This window comes from Coturnix japonica, chromosome 5 (assembly GCF_001577835.2).
Source record: "Coturnix japonica isolate 7356 chromosome 5, Coturnix japonica 2.1, whole genome shotgun sequence".
NCBI lineage: Eukaryota > Metazoa > Chordata > Aves > Galliformes > Phasianidae > Coturnix > Coturnix japonica.
Genome location: NC_029520.1, coordinates 34,964,387 through 34,984,286, shown reverse-complemented (window position 1 = coordinate 34,984,286; position 19,900 = coordinate 34,964,387). Strand labels below are relative to the sequence as shown.

Sequence of the window (19,900 nt, the reverse complement as noted above, 5' to 3'; positions counted from 1 at the left end):
GACTCCATCCACAAAAAGAGAGGAAAAGGTTAATTGGGAAATATCTGAAGAGCAGCTCCTGTTAAGAGAATGTTCCCAATTTTCCTCTGTGCCCCTGGCAGCACCTTTATGTAAACATCTTGCACTAAAAGTTCTCTCTCGTTTGAGACCATGTAACATTTTTTAATTCTTACCATAGTTTTGCACTCCCTCCTCCCCAGATTCTTTCACACATTAACAACATTACACGCTATAATACGAAGCTACTTAACAACAAACGCTTAAAAATACACTTACCACTGGGATTGGACAAACTACTTCCTGATCAACATTCAGTAACAAATCATTGGGATTATGTGTATCAGGACACCAGCCACTTATTCTTTATAGGAAGGAGCCAAGTTTATACCCATAGGATAACTAGGCAATACATGCATAAAGTATAAGCAAATATGATCACTCCAGCTTCAGAAATGTTGTTCCACAGCTTTGGAAAAGGCCTTCACTGATCATTATAAAGGTAGACACTGTTCAAATTTGAGTGGGAGCTGTTGAGATCCCCTTTCTTGAGTACCAACAGGAAACAGTTGGTCTCACATGTAACTTCTGCACAGCACAAAGTGAAACTCTTGAGGCACAAGAAAGGTTATCTTTGCTGCAACCAACCTTCTTGCTTCACAGGCACAAAACATCCCCAGACTGATGCAAAAGCACCAATTTACTTATGCACAATATTCTGAGTTATTTTTGTTCTCATCCATTCATCAGATGAATGTTTAAGAGCTGATTTCTCTCCCCCCAAACCTTTTCAGCTTTAGCATGCTGCCTACAGCAGCATGAGGTCATGGTGCGGTATCACAAAATTCCCTGCAGAAGCCAGAGGGAGGAGAAGCTTTGCTGGGTAGGTGCCAAGCTTTCTCTCAGACACACACAACCTCAGTACATTTTTCATGCTCTATTTGCTAATTAACAAGGGGAAAAAAAAGCCATGAAGCTGAAAGTCCAGACGGTTCTTTCAGATTTGGTCCTTCGTACAAGCACGTAAGCAGAACTGTGTCCCAAGCAGGACCTTGCTTCTTTGTATAGTAAAGAGCTCAAGGGCACCTTACCTTCAGATAGTCACCTGCAGCACAAGAACAGAAGTCACAGCCAAGGACAACTCTTGGATTTAATTTAGGATTATTCAGCAGAAGGTGCCTGAACAGCAAGTTAACCCCAACCACGCAAACTCAAATATACCTCGACATTTGGGCAAACCAGCTACAGGAACACAGAAAGATACCAAGCCATTAGAGGTCACCTAATTTGATTTAGGTGACTAGTTCTGAACCTGGTCAGAGGCTCTATTTTAGGCTCTTAAGATACCAAAATGCCTTAGCATGTCACTTACAGTAGTCTATCAGTATTTTCCTTCTCATCTTGTTCCGATTTTAATACTGGGCAACAATACTACACCCATTCATACCTAGGCAACAGAATTGCAGCAACTGAATGCACAAGGAAGAACAGATTGCATTTGTTTCTAAAAACACAATATGTTCTGCCTATCTGCCACAGACATTTTCAATACACTCTTACGTGCTTATAGTACTTTGCCAGACAATCTGCATCGGTATGTCCTATGCTAAGTTGGAACACAGGTCTCTTAGAAAAAGTGCATTAAGTTCCATGCTTGTGACAACTGTTCATACTGCACAGTACTACTGAAGATACATATGGAAGGGAACCAAGACAACCCAACAGAGCAGAGAAAGGGAGTTACCTGGCAGTGCAGTGTGCTGGCGAGCATCTTCGGTGGGAAGCATCAGCAAGCACATCCAGAGAGTACAGAGGAGATAATGGATTGAACTGGAAAGTCAAGAGATTTTATTTAAGCAAAGCATTAAAAGAAACAGTCTCCAGATACAGCTGCTCAGATCTATTCCCTACAGTTGTTCATGCAGTATATGAACACCTTTCTGAAACACCAAGGGATAAGGCTAGGTGAGAACTCTCAGTTCAGACAGCAGACCTTGCTCAGAGTGCAACAGTAAATCTTATAAGCATCTTCTCCCAACAGACAGCCCTACAAGCATGCTTCTTTTTCAACTCACATTATTAGAAACGCTGGTTGACTGAGAGCATTACTCAGAGAGCTCTACTGCTGCACTTAAGTAGAAAAATCTACCTTCCTCTAGTGAAGCCCCTTGTCCACATTCATATTGTAGAATGAAAACTTAATGCACAGAACTTCCCAACAGCTTCAATATTCCGCCATATTCAAACGTATCACTGAAACAGATCTCTAAAAGGCTCAGGTCCACCAGGCTCAGTTCACACTGAGCTCAAAATTCATTCCACAGCAAGTGAGCTGCTCCTCTCAGTCACAAGCTTTACTTACAAACCACTTGAAACAATCTTCTAAAATCATGTGTGGTCAGGCTATCTTGTACCCTTTGTATGGCACACACCAACAAATCCTGAAGCCTGTGCAAGACCGTTTATTGTAGAAGATGCAGCTCTGCTGTTTTTTTAAGGGATGGGAAAGACATGCAACAATCTACTCGATCAATGCAGAGAGCAAACCTAGCTCAATATGCAAATAGATGGCTTAGGCTAGTAGTTGCCCAAGGGTGCCCACACAACATTTCCATTCAACATTTCTTCCTCTTTATTTATAAATCACACCACAATCAGGAAATTTATTTCCATCCATTTTGCAGAAGTGTTTGACTGATTTCCAGAATGCTTGTTCTTATATTACTAGGGTTACTGATGCATTTTTAAATAGGGAATATCCATAGCTGTAGCAACGCTTGTCATAAACATTATATGGAAGCCTAGAATTCAGTATTAGGCCTTTGTCTTCAAACTGTCTGACAAAAAAGAGGAACTACACACCACAAAGCTACTTAACATTGAGTTCCTCCTTAAATTGGGCTATTAGTTTACCATCAGTGAAGTAATGCTGCAGCAGCACCATAGGGGAGAATCATCAGTACCTCTCTGTAGCTGAAGCAAGATCAGTTACAAAAAATAAAACTAATTTATATTGGTCATTTATAAGCTTATTGAGTTATCTCTCTTTAACAGTATAAAAGTGGTATGTGAAATGGTGTCATTAACAAGGAATGCGCAGTTGCACAAAGGCCATAAAATACCTCTTCGCATAAAGACTTGCCATGTATGTATTTACAGTCACCTACAGGGTAAAACAATGTTCAGTCCTAGTGTTCACTAACCAAAAGCCAACTAGCAATGGAACAGAAGAGTGCATGTCTAGGAACACCACTACAGCACTACCCTCTAAAAGGAACATCTTTTTTGCTTGCCACTATCAGGAACCCAAGGTCTTACATCATGAATAAATTTTCCTACCACTGAAGCCATGTAAAACTTACAAAGGAAAAATACAAAACAGTAGAAGTGCCTACACCACAGATACAGTCAGCTAAAAGAGTGCCTATTTCTCTTGTTATTCACTTCTTTCTACTTCCTGTTACATCTGCTATTTAATTACAGCCAGATAACAATTGGTGTTTTTAATTTTTTCCCCTTCTCTGTTGACTATCAGGAAGAAGCCTAAGCCAAATAAGGCAAAACAAAGCATGTGAAAAGAGAAAAATGTTCCAATTATCGTGGAATTCTGTGAGGCCAATGCTTCTCCTGACAATAGTCATTCTCCCTCCCACTAATTACTGGGGAGGAGGGCAGACACTAACCTGAAACACCAAGACAAACAAAAGGAGTTCCTCAGCTACTCAGACAACATAATGCCAGAGATGTGGATTGCACTCAAGTTCAGAAGACAACAGTTACCAAAAATAGAAGGGATAGAGCTACTGGGACAGGTTGCCCAGGGTTGTGGTTGATGCCACATCCATGGAGACTTCCAAGGCGAGGCTGGACCAGGCCCTGAGTAACAAAATCTAGTTGTGCATGTCCCTCTTTGTGGCAGGGGAGTTGGACTAGATGACCTTTAAAGACCACTTCCAGCTATAAAGATTCTATGATTCCACCTCACCTCATGTGCAAAGGCCACGGTGTGAATGAAATCAGAAGCCAGCATTTTGTTCTTTCTAAAGAGAAGGAAACCAATAAAATAGAAAAGATAGAGCATAGACAGCTTACCTGGTTGCGATCTCTCTTCCCCATCGATGGTAACCAAAAACTGGAAGGAGGCAGGGTTGGTAGGACAGGTGGGAGCCATGCCAAGGAAGGAATGAATATTGAGGGGGAAAAAAGAGGGTTGAGAATGAGGAGAAAAGAGCAACGGAAGAACAAATATGGAGGGGAAAAAAGAGAGAGATTAAACTCATTAGGACTCATACTAAAAACAACAAATTCCAAATCCAAGTAAGAAAACTGGGGACTGACAGCTAGTGAAGGTTGGACCTGCTGCATTACAGGGGGAGAGGAGCTACCTCTACCTAATCACAACCCAACAAGAACAGCATTAAAGGGACGCCAAGGGATAGGCACCATATCTGTTTCTATTGCTGACTCTTAATTTTAAAACACAGTTTGGGGAAGGAAACACAACACACCCAAGAAAGAGAAAGCAAATTCACTACTGCCCTTATCAGCATCATTTCTGCAGTCAGAAAAGGCTGACTGCAATTAAAAGGGCATTTGAGCAGTGTCCACATACTGGGGCAGCCTAGTAACAAAAAAGTGAGTCAGCGATTACAAAAAAGAAAATGGAGAAACTGCCAGTAGAGGACTGTCTCCCACTCAGCAGGTAACTGCATTCTTAACTTACCACAGAGCTCTTCATTCCCTTCAGTCACAGAAGGGAAGAGGATCCCAAAGTTCTTCCTCCCCTCCCAAAACCCCACAACTGCTGTTAAGGACCTTACTCTTTCTGGCGTGGATCGCTAACATGACCTAGCCTCTCGGTGCCCACAGTGCTGATGGAGGTCTCCTGAAACACAAAGACAGGTAAAAGGTTGCAGACTCATGCAGTGAGCAGTCGTAGTTTACTGCTGCTACTAAAAACAAACATTGCTCTCCCAGCCCGCTCTCAGCCAAACTTCCTCTCCTTTTAGAATCTTGACTGGAGGCAAAAGACCATTTGGTTTTATTATTTTTGTGTTATTATTGTTGTTTGTTAATTGTTTTAGTGACCACAATTGCTTGCAGAGGGGCGCACCAAGGACTGCAACATCACAAAGCATACAGCACAAGGATAATGGAGGAAATGGAACCAGTTTACACTAGTGTCAGCCTGGGCCATATGTAGGCTGAGGCACAGACTACAATACTTTACTAAAAAGTATGTTCCTCACAAAACTGAATGCAGTCCCTACAGCCAAAGGGGAAAGGGATTTATCAAGTACAGGTGAAAGAAACAAAGAGGAAACATGAAGTTCTCCCTCTCTGAAAACAGCAATTTAGCATGTGGACATTTAACAGCTAAAGGAAAGGTGTATCCCAGGAGAAAGGGCTTACTCTGCAAGCACATTATTTTTTCTCTGAGAGACGCTGCCTTGTGTTATGTGCTTGATACCAGCATACACACGCAGCCTGACACAGCAGCTGTTCACATCTGCATAGCAACTACCTCCAGAAAAGAAATGTGCTTTCTGGAATGTCTGAAAATGAGGATAAAAAAACATGCAGGTAAGATTCTTCATAGTTTCTGCCAGGTTACATGGGCAATACACATTCGAAGTTTAGGGGGAGTAGTAACAGCAGGGGTGAAAGATGGGCTATTTGTTACAGCAGGAAAATTACTAACTTAAAGTGCTGTAATGTTTAAATTTACGGTTTATTACTGTGTAAATTACAAGCCGTACTTTTGGTAATTAGCAGCTCGCTGGCGGGGAGCTCTGAATGAAACTCATTATTTATGATTACAATTTAGAGAGAGATGGGGAAGGGGAAGCAGTGACCTCCGCCGCAAATGACAAAGATCCCTTTAAGGTGATGAAGATGAATTAAACAAGTAAATATTATCTTTCTCATTTGGATCATTAGAGGTGCTGCCAATAGACCCAGGTGGCCTGAGGAATCTACCCAAAGCCAGTCTCTTGCCAGCTGATGATTCATATTTTAAGCCCCTGTTATAACTAAGCAAGGTGAGCGGAAGGAAGAAGGGGCAAACGAGGATCTTTCAATTGTGACAACAGTTCTGAGGAAGAAATCACACTCACCTAGAAAGCAGACCCATGTGACACTCCTTAGAGTTAACAAACTCTCTAAAGCCAGCCAACTACGAATATAAGCCAGTATATTCAAGAGCACATCTCAGTAAAACCTAACACAACCAACAACCTCCACTCTCATAAACATCTTTTATAGACGACAACTGCACTCCACACTTCAAGATCCAGACCAGGTGTCCCCCCCTCTTAGACAGGCACCTGCCAAGTATTGTTTATTCATTTAAGAACAGGTCGAGCATTTTATTTGCGTTTTGCCCTACAAATAAAAAAAACTGGTCAATGGCTTTGGGTAATATTGCACATACCTCCAGTTTTACCTTCTTTCACCTTAGAGTAACCTCTCTGCCCTTGTAGGTGTTCCTGGTATAAAAAAGTCTCACACCTCATCATTTTCCCCTACATTCTGTCTAAAACTTCTATCATTCACCACCAAACCTCCTTTCATATCAGTTTTACCACTAACAACTCTCTCTGCCCCACCACATCTTAATCAGCTTCCAGCAATCAAAGCAGTTAGCCAAATTTATGAAACAAAAATGTGCAGTGCCTCCTTTCTGCAGGAAAGGACCCAAGTGCTAACTTAGAACAGTACTGCAGTACTAATCAGCACTGGAAATACAGATGCACTATCTTGCAAAAGGGGATACCTTGCCAACAAGCCTCCTTCGACCTTTCCGAAGACAACGGGCAGCAGCTCCTGGAAGGCGGTTCAGGCGAGCGTGAAATCCTGAATAAATCAAACACATGAAAATTGAAGATTCTTCCCAGCAAAACTGGAAAAATAGTTGGTTAAATCAGGATTTTTGCCTCTGTTTCTCAATCTGCAGGAAGCAGACATGTCTCTTTATTCAGAAATCAAAATCTTTATTTAACAAAAAACAAGCCATAAACAAAACAGAGGGACTCTAAAGGTTAAGTGCTTTGGTATCTTCTCCACTAGTGAAGCTGTTTTTAACTGGATCATTACAGAAAACAGATCATCAATATCATTTTACGTTGCAGCACCTATGAGTGAAATTTACTTTTACCATCAAATCAGAAGTTCCAAAACACCCTGTTCCTTATGGAACCCACCTCTTTGAGCTGGTCGTGAGGGTAAAAGAAACGTGGAATCTGAGAGCTTGTCCAGGCCTGAGTCAATCCGTTCCACTTCAGATCGGTGGTCAGCTCCCCACTTGGGAAGAAGGTTGGGGACGGTGAATCCTGGGACACATTCTCCTTCATAAAACCAATCACTCTGCTCATCATCTCCTGAATAAATAGAATGAAATTAACCACAAGAAATACCAGTGTGCCCTGTGACTGTCCCACAAAGTACTACAGGTAGGCAATTTTGGATGTGGAACAACAGCTGAAGTTCCATTAGCAATTCATTCCTAGAGAACCTTATATTTGTATTCTGTTTCAATCATTTGCAGTAACTATGGGATATCACTAAATGCTTTAAATTATCCAACTCAGTCTACAGAATTTCCCTATAGAACAAAGCCTTCTTTATAGACCTGCCTAGGGCAGCTTTAGCACTCTGTTGTGGACGCATCTCATCAACCTTAGTTCAATGCTGTGTGATGTCTAACGCACATCTCTTTCTCTGAAGTAATTACTGTGACAGAAATAGAGGCCAATCATTTGGCACACTCTATAGGAAACCACAGGGAAGATTTCACAACAGGACAGCAGGCTCACTGGATAAGCAAAAGGAACATACTCACTGACAAAACAGATCTCCTAACACAGCAGCTAACAGGAAAAAACTCCATCTGCCAGAACTACAATCTTCCCTGCAAAAGTAGAGCAGCAGCAACTGAAGTAATTACCAAGATCTCCACAAAGCATGGCCACTGTAATCCATACAGTTGCTGTCTTAATAGTGAACTGCTTTAGGCACCATTCACAGTAAACCTGCCTGGCCTCCATCTCATTGACTTAAGGAGCTGTTGTTTATCGTTTACTTCCTTATGACCAGAAATTGTTTAAAAGAAGGACAGGAAAACATTCCTTATTTAACTAGAAAACACAACATTTACATTTCTAAGAAACTATCAACCCTTTTTATCATAAGCTAAAACACCTTGTCCAGAAAGCTATTATAATATAAACAGTTTGAACAGGCAGAGGTGATCACAGACCTCTTACAGGTATGCCATCGTCTGATAGGTAAGTGCTCACTAACTTCAGCTCCCCCAGCACAGCTATATGCAAAAACAGGGGATGGGACTTTTATTTTCCTGTTGCTCTTGAAGAACAGAATGCTGGAAACCGTTATTTCTCAGCAAAGGGCAAAGCTGATCTCTGAAATTCCTACCCTAGGCAGTGCTAGAGCCACCCAAGGTCACCACAGATCAGCCCTACAGACTAATATAATCAGAAAAAATGTATGCTCATTTGCTAACATCATGTTGCCTCACACCCAGACACTTGGGTCAGTAACAAGTGAAGCAGTATTTCCTACTGAGTCACTGATTCTACTTCCTTTAGTGCTCACATATCCCCAGGAGAGATCTCATCCAAATTATAGCTTTTGACACGTGACAGAATACACACCAGCACAAGCTGCACAGACTCACAGGTCTCCAGGGTCATACCCCACCTGCTCCAAATACAACAGTCCCGAGTGCTCCCGTGCCTACAACAAATGCTTTCACACTTCCTTCTACCTTATCTCCCATAAACTGAACACTTGTCACTGATAAATAAAATCAGTATTTGTTCCACACCCAAAAGCCCTAAGAAACCATTACTACAATAGACCTTGAAGATACTAGGCTCAACTAATACACACAGCAGCAAGGCTCTTCTTAGCACAGCTCTTTAGATGAGTTGACAGTACTTGTAATTTTGGAGTTGTTTCTTCCTTCCCATGAGGAAAAAACTAACAGATCAGGCTCTAGCGGTATGTAGACCACAATTAAAACACCTACAGAAACAGATTGTGAATTCTACTCTTTCACTATGGAGAGCTATAAAATGTCTCTTGTCTCTCTAGGCCTCGCCGTAACAGTAGTTTGTTGGGGTTTGTTTTTTTATATACTAAATGTTATTAATCTGATATGACCATGAGAAAATACACTTCATTTCAGTGAGGGTGATGGAGCGCTGGAACAGGCTGCCCAGAGAGGTTGTGGAGTCTCCTTCTCTGGAGATACTCAGGACCCACACGGATGCTTTTCCATGCACACTACTGCAGGGGACCTGCTTTAGCAGGGGGTTTGCCTAGATTATCTCCAAAGGTGCCTTCCAACACCTATGATTCTGTGATATACAAGAGTGCACAGCTACCAAAGCTGTACCTTTATGGCCCTCAGATCATATTGATCACTTCTAGCGCTTCCCAGCCACTGGACTTTTCCCTACATTCTCTTCCCAGTCTGGCTTCAAATTCAGATCTTTCTTCAGATCTGTTTTTAAAAAGGCAATGGAAATTCCCTGTAACACCAGGAAAATTTCAGGGCAGTTGTTACCTTGGCGGCCCTCATCATTGGTGAACAGTCCGGTATCGCTGCTGCTGCATACACTGCTGGTTTCACTGCAACAAAAACCAACAAATAAGAAAAACACTGTTACAATAGCAGCAAATACAAACATTTTACTAGTTTCTCTGAGCTCACGATACTGTATGTCACAGAAATGGGGTATCACTGCATTTCATATGCATGGCTCACTCTAGCATGGGGCATGATGGCTTTTTGTTAAATCCTGTTAAATGCTGTATCACTTGACAAAAAGCACTATCCTGTCTCTAGTCTACTTCTAAGGCACCAGCAAGCAATTAACACACTGGCATTTGCCTTGGGTTCTAGAGTTAATAACCCAACTATGACACTGTCTGGGATACTCACTAGGAAATTAAGTGCAGTTAACTGTCCTTGGGTCACTTAACAGACACTGAAAAGCCTCTGAAGTTTTGTACTTCATATCCCTTTTTCTCAAACGTGCTCCCCAGCTACATAAGCCTCTCTTCAGTCTACAGCAACTTTACTTCCTTTGCAGGGAAGAGCAGCAGGTACTTTTGTAACTCTCCAGCTAAAAAGCCCAGCATGACTTGCTGCAGCTGAATGCCACTCAGCACTGCACATCTTGCATTTGCTGAAGCAGTTACATGAGACTTAATTCTTGAATCAAAGACTTAAACTAGAAATTAATGTGTAAAATTGGATGAATATCTGTAGCAGAAATACATGCTCAAGTCAGCCCCAAGCATCTAACAGCTCTACTGCTGATACTAAATCAGTCCTCGGGCACTTCATAGAATGGCTTAGGTTGGAGGGGATCTCAAAGCCCACCCAGTCACAACGCTGTGCCGTGGGCAGGGCTGCCTCCCACTGATCAGGCTGCTCAGGGTCCCATCAACCTGGCCTTGAATGTCCCCCCAGGGATGAGAGGTATCCACCGTTTCTCTGAGCAGCTTATTCCAGCACTTCACCATCCTCTCAATAATTTCTCCTACATCAAACCTAAATCTCCCCTCTTTTTGTTTAAAGCCATTCCCCCTTGTCCTATCACTAGTAGGCTGTGAAAAAGTTGGTCCCATTTATGCTTGTAAGCTTGCTTAGGTACTGGAAAGCTACAATGAGGTCTCCCTGGAGTGTTCTCTTCTCTGGGCTGAACAAGCCCAGCTCTTTCAACCTCCCTTCATAGGAAAGGTGCTGCAGCCCCTTGACCATCTTTGTGGCCATCCTCTGGACCCACTCCAACAGCTCCTCGTTTATCTCATGCAGGGGCCCCAGACCTGGACACAGTATTCCAGATGAGGCTTCATGAGAGCCTGGACAGCCTGATGCTGTCCAGGATTGGCCTTCTAGGCTGAATTGCACTTCAGGTAATACTTCCTCCAATTTAGCTGAGAAATATCAGAACAAGTGGTAACCACTTACTGCCCACCCCTTTAGTACTAAGGTCTCATAAGAGATATGAACATCAACTAAGTCAGAACTAGAATCAAGCTCTGATTGAGGAGCATTGTTACAAAGCTCTCTGGCCTCCTACAGGAAAACTGGGTCACACTGATACAAGTATCAACAGAAAGCCCCTCCATTCTCAAAACAAAAGGATGAGCGATCATAAGAAGCATCACCCCAAATAAATGCAGGAACATAATTCAACCTTTTCAGTTTCATTATGTTATTATTTTTATTATTACTATTATATTACTTTGTTATTTAAATGTTATTAAAGATTCTGAAGCAAATTACTGCTCTTGGAAAATAACACTCTCCAGTACAGCCAAATCAACTTATGCTGGATACCTACAAACTGTATCTTCAACATTGTACAAAGGTCACACAGAATTTTAAGGATGAATAGTCTGTGTACCTGTCACGGAGTTCTCTCTAGAGCTCACTCCGGGACAGGGGCACAAAACCCGGGGCAGCAGGAACAAAAGCCCCCTCCCCCCCTTTTCTCTAGCGGCAGGGTACGGCAGAGTGCGGCGCGGCCCGGCCCGGCCACGTGCGTTTCAGAAGAGGGGAAGGGAAGGGAGATTGCGATTAGGTCTAACAAAAAATAAGGGAGGAAAAAGGTGATCTGAGAACGAATGGCAGTTTAATAACCTAATAACACTAAACAACAACAAGAGAGTTTCAACAAAGAGAATACCAAGTCCCAAATCTCACCGATGGAGCTGTGGAAGGCAGGAAGGTCTGACCACGTTGTCTCCTCGCAGGGAGCCGGTCCAGCAACCCCGTCCCCTTCCTCACTTCCCTTCCGGTGCCCCTCCCCACATGCTCATTAAGGCAGTTCATAGAAAAAAAACTTGTCCCCTTTACTCCCATTATTAGCATGGTGTTCTGATGTGGAATACCAACACCAACCAAATTGCAAAACCATAACAGTACCATTCCCACATTTCAGTATGTACATTAATATCAAATTCCAACTCAATCCATTACAGAGTCTGGCCATCCACTTACCCTCCCACTTATACAACAAAGCAATCAGGCCAAGGACTGATAACCACGAGTCATTTGTTTCGTTCCTAGTTCTCCTACCAACTCACTAAATGACCCTGGGCTAATCTTAGTGTGTCTGCTTTCACTTTTGAAAGCCTGGATTAAGAGACCTTAAGAGCAACAGATGCAAGGATTGAATGACTGATTCATATGGGTTTTCACATCATCAGAGAAAAGGTGCCAGAGAAAGGAAGAAGCATTATGTAAGATTCCAGATCATATTAACTGTGCTTTAAGCATTCTGTCATACTGATAGCCCCTTTGCTCCTTACAGATACACATTATCACCAAAGCCTTATTTGAATCAACTTTCATGGATCCCACTCACCCTCTTTTCCATTTCACACTTCAGGGCTGAACACAAACTAGACTCCTCCACGGGCCTTTCTACAGGTCCAGTAAGCACTGATTAATGACCTCCACTTGCAAAGGAGGCTACTTACCTTAACCATGAAATAATGAATCCTATTGATCCGACAACCTACTGCTATAGAGTGTTATTGATCACCCAATCTTTGGTTAAAATGGTCCTCATTTAGCAATTTCGCTGTTGCAAACACCTGGAGCAAAGCATGCTTATAATTAAATAGTTTGGGGGAGTTAAAGTGAGAGGTGATGGACAGAGATCTCAGGTTTACCCCATTTATTCTTTCTCCTGAGCTATTGTTTGTGTCAGGAGGGATATTGATTTTCTATAAAAATAAGAAAACAAGAGGCACAGAGGGGCTGCAGAAGGTCAGGCTGGGCTGGAGGAGGAGGGGAAGCTGAACACTCTGTCTCTGTCATTTGCCTTCCAAGAGAGGAATTTTTTCTTTACAGAGAGACTAGGTTCCAATTCATCAGCTTAGCCAGGCTCTCGACTGCCACTGCAGGCTGTTAGGAAAGTAGCTCTCTTCCAAAGGGTAAAGGCAACTGCGTTATACACTTGAGAAGCACTGGCTACAATCCCAGCCCAAAACACATCAGCAGCAAACCAGTGAAATCACACAAAGGCAATGGATAAGGGCAACAACCAATTTAAACAAGCCAAGTTATAGCACTTGAGAGTAGATCAGACAATCCAGAGAACTCTCACAACTGAGCACACCATTCAAAGGGATTTGTCAAACAACTCTTGACCATGGTTTGCTCTGGCTTCAAGCTAAGCCCAAAGCACTCTGAGTGCTCAGCTTAGACCAACAAGAGGAGCTTCAGCACTCAATATGTAATTTCCCTTTGCCTTACTATGGCTGCAGGGAATCTCAGAGCATTAGAGGAGAAAGAAGGACACGTTACCTTAGCAGTTAACTGTTACCCTTGTAGAAGCACCCAGATGACTATTAAAACTAAGACCACTTGTTTCTTGTTACCACAATTGTTAATGTCAGGCCTTGAGTCATGTCATTACCTGACTTAGAAACATGACGTAGAAACACATCTCTCTCACAGTGTACACTGACATGTGGCTATTTCAAATATTTCATTTCATGTAGACCAGGTACATGCCTACAAGCAAACTCCTCATTGAATACACATTTCCAAAGCATTCTCAGTGGAATTATAGTGTTAGGAGCATGGTTGGAGTTGATGATCTTACAGGCCTTTTCCAACCAGAATGATTGTGATGCTATGAACAGAAATGGAACCAATACAGTATCAAGTTGCTTCATTTATCACTAGATCACAGTGGACTCGCTCAAGTACTGCAAGATCAGTCTCTTTCCCACCTTGTGATAACAACATTCCCTTCTTTCTCCTAGGTATCCAATTTTCTTCTCTCTTCCTCACGCTCTGTTTGTTATACAGCTGTATGAAGCACCTCTCATGTGGTAGCAGAATAAGCAGCAAGAGCAGAGCAAGAGTGAGCTAAGCACAGCCAGTTTCACTTTGCTAGCAGCAAACTGCTATATTTAGAGCAGCAGAGACCAAGTGTGACCCTTCACTGCTGCAAGGGATCGCCCGCAGCAAAGAAGGCTGTGTGTGTTTCTCTCTCCAACCTTGACCCTCTCAAGTGAATCACAGCACAGATCACACATGTGGTGTTGAAGAGGTCAAACATTCTGACCTCTGGATCTCTGAAGAGCATCTCAAAGACTTGGCAGCAGAAGGCAAACAGCATTTGATGCAGACACTTGCACAATAATTAATTTGAGAGCAAGGTACAACTGAGACAAAACAAGGTGACATCCTCAGCATGGTCCTCAAGTAACAGTCTGACAAAGCTGTTTATTTGCTCTTCCAAATACTGGCACAAATACAGACTGGGTGAAAGCCTGCTGGTTTAAGTTGACGTTTGACATGATGGAACAGACTCTGGCTGGTAGGAAAAAAACCTCGAGGAGCACTGCCCACCACTGCCACGTCAAGGGCATCTCTCAGTCCATCGCTAGTGACACACCACATTCAGGGGCTACCCAGCACATTTCCTTTTCTGGACTGCCAGCACACACAGCACTGGAAAGATAGAAGTGTTTTTAGCAACTCATACCAAAAAGGCATTCACCAGCATCTTGAAAAGGCCCATCTTACCCTAAAAAGAACCACTTTTCAATGAAAAAATAAAAATCCCTTTTTTTGCTTGTTCTGTCCTCTTAACAGTTAGCTACAATGCTGGTTCAATAAAAATGCACTAGTGATCTCCAGGAACAGGACAGAGAGGATGCACTACAGCCTATGCTTTACACAGCCTCTCAGAAAGTACCTTTGAGGAGTTTGCACTTCCAGCTATTTTCCACAAAGCCCTCAATAACTGTGTGCCACCTGTCCACTGACAAACTGCAGCACTTAGACAGCCAGAACACTTAAATGAACCCGAACACACGGACAATTACACCAAAGCAAACAATTATACATCTCAAATTCACTGTCTCTGATAGTGTCTTCTTTATCTTCTCACTGCTTTCCTGCCACAGCCTGTCAGAACCTTATTCTAAATCCATAGCAGAGATGGAGAACTGCAAAGATGATCTGACAGAGGTTCATACGGTACCTGCACAGAGGGTTAGCACTCATTATCTGATCAGCTCTCTATTACTGCTTATGGTAAATTCTGAAAACAAGGAACTGCAAACAGATCGTATCAATCAGACAACATAAGTACCAACAGCGGATTTATCAGCCAAACCCCAGGTCACAAGCATGCCACTATGTTGCAGAAGGACCACAGCATTTTCAGAGAGCTGCTTGTGTAACATAAGCCAGAAACGTAACAACCCGCTAACTTTTCAGAGGAAGTGTTTGGGTCATTATGGTACTGACAGGAAAAGACTGCTGGGAAATAAAAAATAAACTCCTAAAGTGGCTGAGGGATTTTCCCTCCTCAAAAAAGAGAATAGCACTGAATAAGTTTGGAAAGAACTTCCAGAAGCAAGGATTTACAGGTAGCTGCAAGCAAGGCAGCCATCTAACTTGAGCACAGGGAAGAAACAAAGACCTCACCATTCAGACATATTTTCATCTGAGCCCTGCTTCTGTTCATCAGCTTCACACTCCATCCGCTCCTTCCTCCCCCCTTTGCTGAGGAAGGGCCTGTTCTCTCCCGATTCACAAAGGCCACGACTGGATGACGTCCACGGGGCATTCTCCTTCCAGCGTGAAAGACGCTGCTTCTTTGCTGACTTGAACCTGCATCCCCTCTCATAGTTCCACTCTGACACCCTGAGCTTTTGCTGGAGACTGGCAGCCACTTCTGACGTCACGCGTTTGACTTTCCGGCGGCGCCTAAGAGGTCGGCAGGGTGCATTCTCTGTAAAGGAGTCTGACTCATGCCACGAGTGTTGCTTGCTCCTCAGGGTGGCACTGAGAGCTGGATGTCGTTTGGCCGCTGCCATGTCATCAGAGTCACTGAAGTTGGTGGTCAGCACCTCACGGCAATCCTTCACAGCTTCATCCAGGCTCGACTCCGAGGCCTCGCTGTAGCAGCAGGCATGTTCTGCCTGATGGGTGAAGTCTGAGCGGCGTTTGCGACCCCGTCTCTTGCGAAGCTGGCGTCGCTGCTGCCGCGGGCTCAGGGCCATCTCTTCCCATAGCTCATCCAGCTTGTTTTGCTCTGAAGTCTGTTCTAAGGCTGAGGCCAAGTCATGCACAAGTTCATCCATTGGCAACGCCTGCTAAAAATGACAGCAAACAATTAGCACCAGACATGAATGCTGTCACAAACATATCATTAGACCACAGCATACTATAGCCAAGTTAAACACTTACTTTGAATTGCCTGAGAGAAACAATACAATATAACTGCTGTTTCTTGGGCTAACATTCACTCCTTTTGCAGGAGTTAAATCTCACTTCTAACCAAGGTGGCAGAGATGTAACCACTGCAGCAGTTGGGTCAAGTGCTCTGTGTCTGGAAAGGCCTTACATCTGTATCTTTGGCTTGGAAGGAATGTGTTCCATTACACATCTTAAGGGTAAGGCAGCACAGAACTAGTTTGCTACCTGGTATGTCTGTGTCAATTCCTATAACCCATACGGAAGGTTTAGCAGCTGCAGCAAGCAGACTGAAGTCTTCCAAAAAGCAGACAGGCTGTGAGCAAAACAGAAAGCAAAAAGGCAGTCTGCAAATCAGCATCAATGCAGCAGCAAAACAAGACACACGGGGCCCCACGCTCCTTATAACAGTGTATGTAACACTAAGACCCAGATGACAGGGGCCAAACCCCTATTCCTTCCACCTCCGGATGCCAGTGAGCCCGTCCCAAGGACTTGGCCAAACTCCGACACAGTCCGTGACCTCCGCCTGCCGCCCTCCTGCAGCACTTCAGGGTCCGGTACTCGGCCACCTGGCCCAGCACACCCGCACCCCGTCCCGGAGCAGCACCGTTTGCCGCAGGCCGCCTCCTCCTCGGTCTCGGAGCCCGGCAGGCCGCACCGTAACGCCTCACCCGCTCCGAGGAGAAGCCGCCGCTCTCCCACACACCGCCGGGCAACCCCCGGCCCCGCAGGCAGCCCGGCAAAGCTCGCCCCGAGGCCGGACCGGGAGAGGCGCCCCGAGCCCGGCAGCCGAGCGCCGACAGCCCCACCGCCACCCCACCGCCGGGCCGCGGCCTCCGACCCCACTCACCGGGCAGCAGCCGCTCCGCCTGCCCCTCGCAGCGGCGCTTCCGGCCTTCCCGGGCCACTTCCTCTCCGCCCTCCCCGCCGAGAGGCGGGCCCGGCGCCGGGGGCTGGTCCGGAGTGGGAGGCAGCGCCGCCCGGCAGCGCCGCGGGTTGGGTGCGATGTGTGCGGCTGTGCCCTGAGGCTGTGCGGGCCGTTAGGAGCCGGTACTGAGCGGTACTGAGTGCGGAGAGGTGCTGGGATAGGGGTCACTGTGCAGGGTGGCCGCATTAGTCGGTTTCGGCTTTCTTCAGTCCTTCCCTGGAGCCTTTTCATAGAATCAGAGTCCCAGAGTGGTTGGAGTTAGAAGGGATCCTTAAGAGCCATCTAGTCCGACTACCTGCAGATAGCTGGGGCACCTACAGCTCAGTCACCGTGCTCAGAGCCCATGCAGGCTGACCATGTCTCCAAGGACAGGACAAACGCTGCATCTCTGGGCAATCACTGCTTCACTACCTTCATTGTAAAATAACACCTTTTTCTTTATACCCAATCTAAATCTCCCCTGTTCTAATTTGAAACCGTTTCCCCCTGTGCACTCACCACAGACCCTGCTAAACAGTCTGTCCCCTTCTTTCTTGTAGCCAACCTTTTTAGCTTCCCCCAGTGAATATCCTGCCTGTGTTTGAGTACCTCACCCTACAGATCACTTTACAGCTCTAGAGTCAGCAGAAACCAGGCCTGGTGCACAAGGCCTCTCCTGATGCTAGGCCTGCAGGCATCCCTTGATTTAGTGGGTGTATGTTATCACTTGTCATTGGTTTATGAAGTTCTTATATATGGAAATATCAGCTCCTGGCTTATCTGACCCCTGGCCTGCTCGTGAATGGAAGTAACACAACCCTGCTGAAAGCTGGTGTTTCTTATTGATCTGTTGAAGATTTGTGTGTTGGTAGGTCCCATTGTCGGAGTCCCAGCCCATGTCTCCACAGACCATTAGCTGCTAATAGAAGCTGAATGTTCCCAGCTCTTGCCATGTGCTTCCCCTTTTGCTGCTTGATTTTTGTCTTTTTAATTGTAAGATGCAGGTGATCATTATGCTCGGTACCAAAACTGCATTTCATACTGAATTTGTATGTCTGCATTTGTATATCTGGATATCGTACTGGACTTGTACATCTGGATGGAACTTAGTTTTGTTATTTTCTAAGATAAACCTCTCTGTGCAATTCCCTTGTCCTTAAATCTGCACCTCCTTCCATCACAGCATGTGCTATTATCTCCCCAGTTTGTAGACCAGCAGCAGCCATCAGAGTAAAGCCAAGTGTGACCCCAGTTCCATTTTCTTCCGCATTCCCTTTTGTTTCCCGTCTCTCCGTTTATTTAATCCATGTGGCAGCATTCACATTCAAGGCAATATCAGTTCATTTTTCAAGTCATCTTTGACAAGGCGGTATACGAAAGGACTTGTTGAAGCCCAGATATATTACATACATGGCACTCTCTTCATTCGCTAATTTTGTAAATTAAATCAGAGAAAGCAATCAGGTTTGTCTGACATGATTTGTTCTCTATAAATCCACGCTGCTGCTCATTGCTCACAGATCTATTATCCTTTGAATTTTTACTTCCCCCCTCTCCCCCCCGCCTCTATTTATTCCTTTATGAGGCCAGGAACAGAAGTTATACTGAAAGGGTGATAACTGCCAAGATCATGTCTTCCTCCCTGCTCCCCTCTGCTACCACACCTGCTTTTCCCCAGTCCCCTGGCACCCCTTCCCCCCAGTCTGTCAAGGTACTTCAGGAATAACCATTAGAGAATCCTTCTGCTTGTGGCTGATCCCTACACCTTCTGAAATGACCATCATTCAGCTTCACTCCATGCCATTTCTCCAACTCGACCTTTATGCTGAGCTGTAATTTTAACATTTTCATTACCTTTTAGTTGTCTGAGAAATTTATGTGGAAAAGAAATATTAAAAGAACAAAAACAGTCGTTTGGTAAATCATTTTTATCTCATTCCTAATGTCTGACTTCAGTTTAGTTACTTTCTCTGCACCAATTCATCTGTGCCTGTCCGTCCTTTTGTCTTTTTAACCCTTCCCATTGCAGTACCGCACTCTATTGACTGCATCATTTAGTTTCCTATTTTCAGTACACAGGTTTTCTTTTTTACTCTCACATCCTAAAATCTAATCCTGTTTTACCACTGCAATCCTTTTCCATGCTTCAGGACATAAAACAGCTCCAGCACGTCTGGGTTACAGAGAAGCTCCCCTGGTGGGAAGGTTATTCTGTAAACATCCACTTCAGAGCTTCTTACCTCTTCATTTCAGCTCTGTGCTGGCTGTAGTTCTGGGCAGGATAACAAATTATTACCGCTGAGGAGACAGCGGCAGGTGCCCACTCTAATTTCTCTCCCATTCATTTTCTGTGCTGTTCTGTTGGTCAAGATGTCAGCAGCCTTTTTCCTGACCTGGGAGAGGTGAAGGCTGTTTTTCTGGGTGTTTTTCTTTGCTTTATGGGTAACAGAATTGCTTTTGCCTTTTGCAAGAGTCACGAGAACTAAAATGGTGCCAAAACAGGGTGCTGGTGTGTACAGGGAAAAGAAAATGGGAACTGGTCAGTAGGAGCTGGTGAAATATATTGGGGAAGAAGGAGTAATATGGTTTTGAGCTGTTTATGATATTTCTGTTCTGTCTCACAAAGTCCACTCTGAAGTGGAACAGTGACTATAAATTTTGAATACTCGCCTGAGTTCAACTTCGTCCCACATCCCCAGTGAATTATTCGATCTCTCTGTAGTTTGCAG

General features: G+C 44.2%; 1 protein-coding gene across 2 annotated transcripts in view; it reads right to left on the bottom strand.

The window, feature by feature from the left end:
• The window catches only part of GPATCH2L (G-patch domain containing 2 like), a 38,584-nt gene extending 19,811 nt beyond the window's left edge, over nucleotides 1-18,773 (bottom strand). Inside the window, exons 1-8 of one of the 2 annotated variants that reach the window (XM_015865153.2) lie at nucleotides 17,115-18,773; nucleotides 15,491-16,161; nucleotides 9,587-9,651; nucleotides 7,200-7,376; nucleotides 6,773-6,852; nucleotides 4,818-4,882; nucleotides 4,090-4,129; nucleotides 1,742-1,827 (exon numbers count right to left, since the gene is read on the bottom strand). In XM_015865153.2, the coding sequence (XP_015720639.1) occupies nucleotides 1,742-1,827; nucleotides 4,090-4,129; nucleotides 4,818-4,882; nucleotides 6,773-6,852; nucleotides 7,200-7,376; nucleotides 9,587-9,651; nucleotides 15,491-16,161; nucleotides 17,115-17,423 (1,493 nt within the window). In that variant the 5' untranslated portion in view covers nucleotides 17,424-18,773. The remainder of the gene's footprint in view (nucleotides 1-1,741; nucleotides 1,828-4,089; nucleotides 4,130-4,817; nucleotides 4,883-6,772; nucleotides 6,853-7,199; nucleotides 7,377-9,586; nucleotides 9,652-15,490; nucleotides 16,162-17,114) is intronic. The other variant, XM_015865154.2, reaches the window with a different exon arrangement.
• Nucleotides 18,774-19,900: the final 1,127 nt, after the last annotated feature.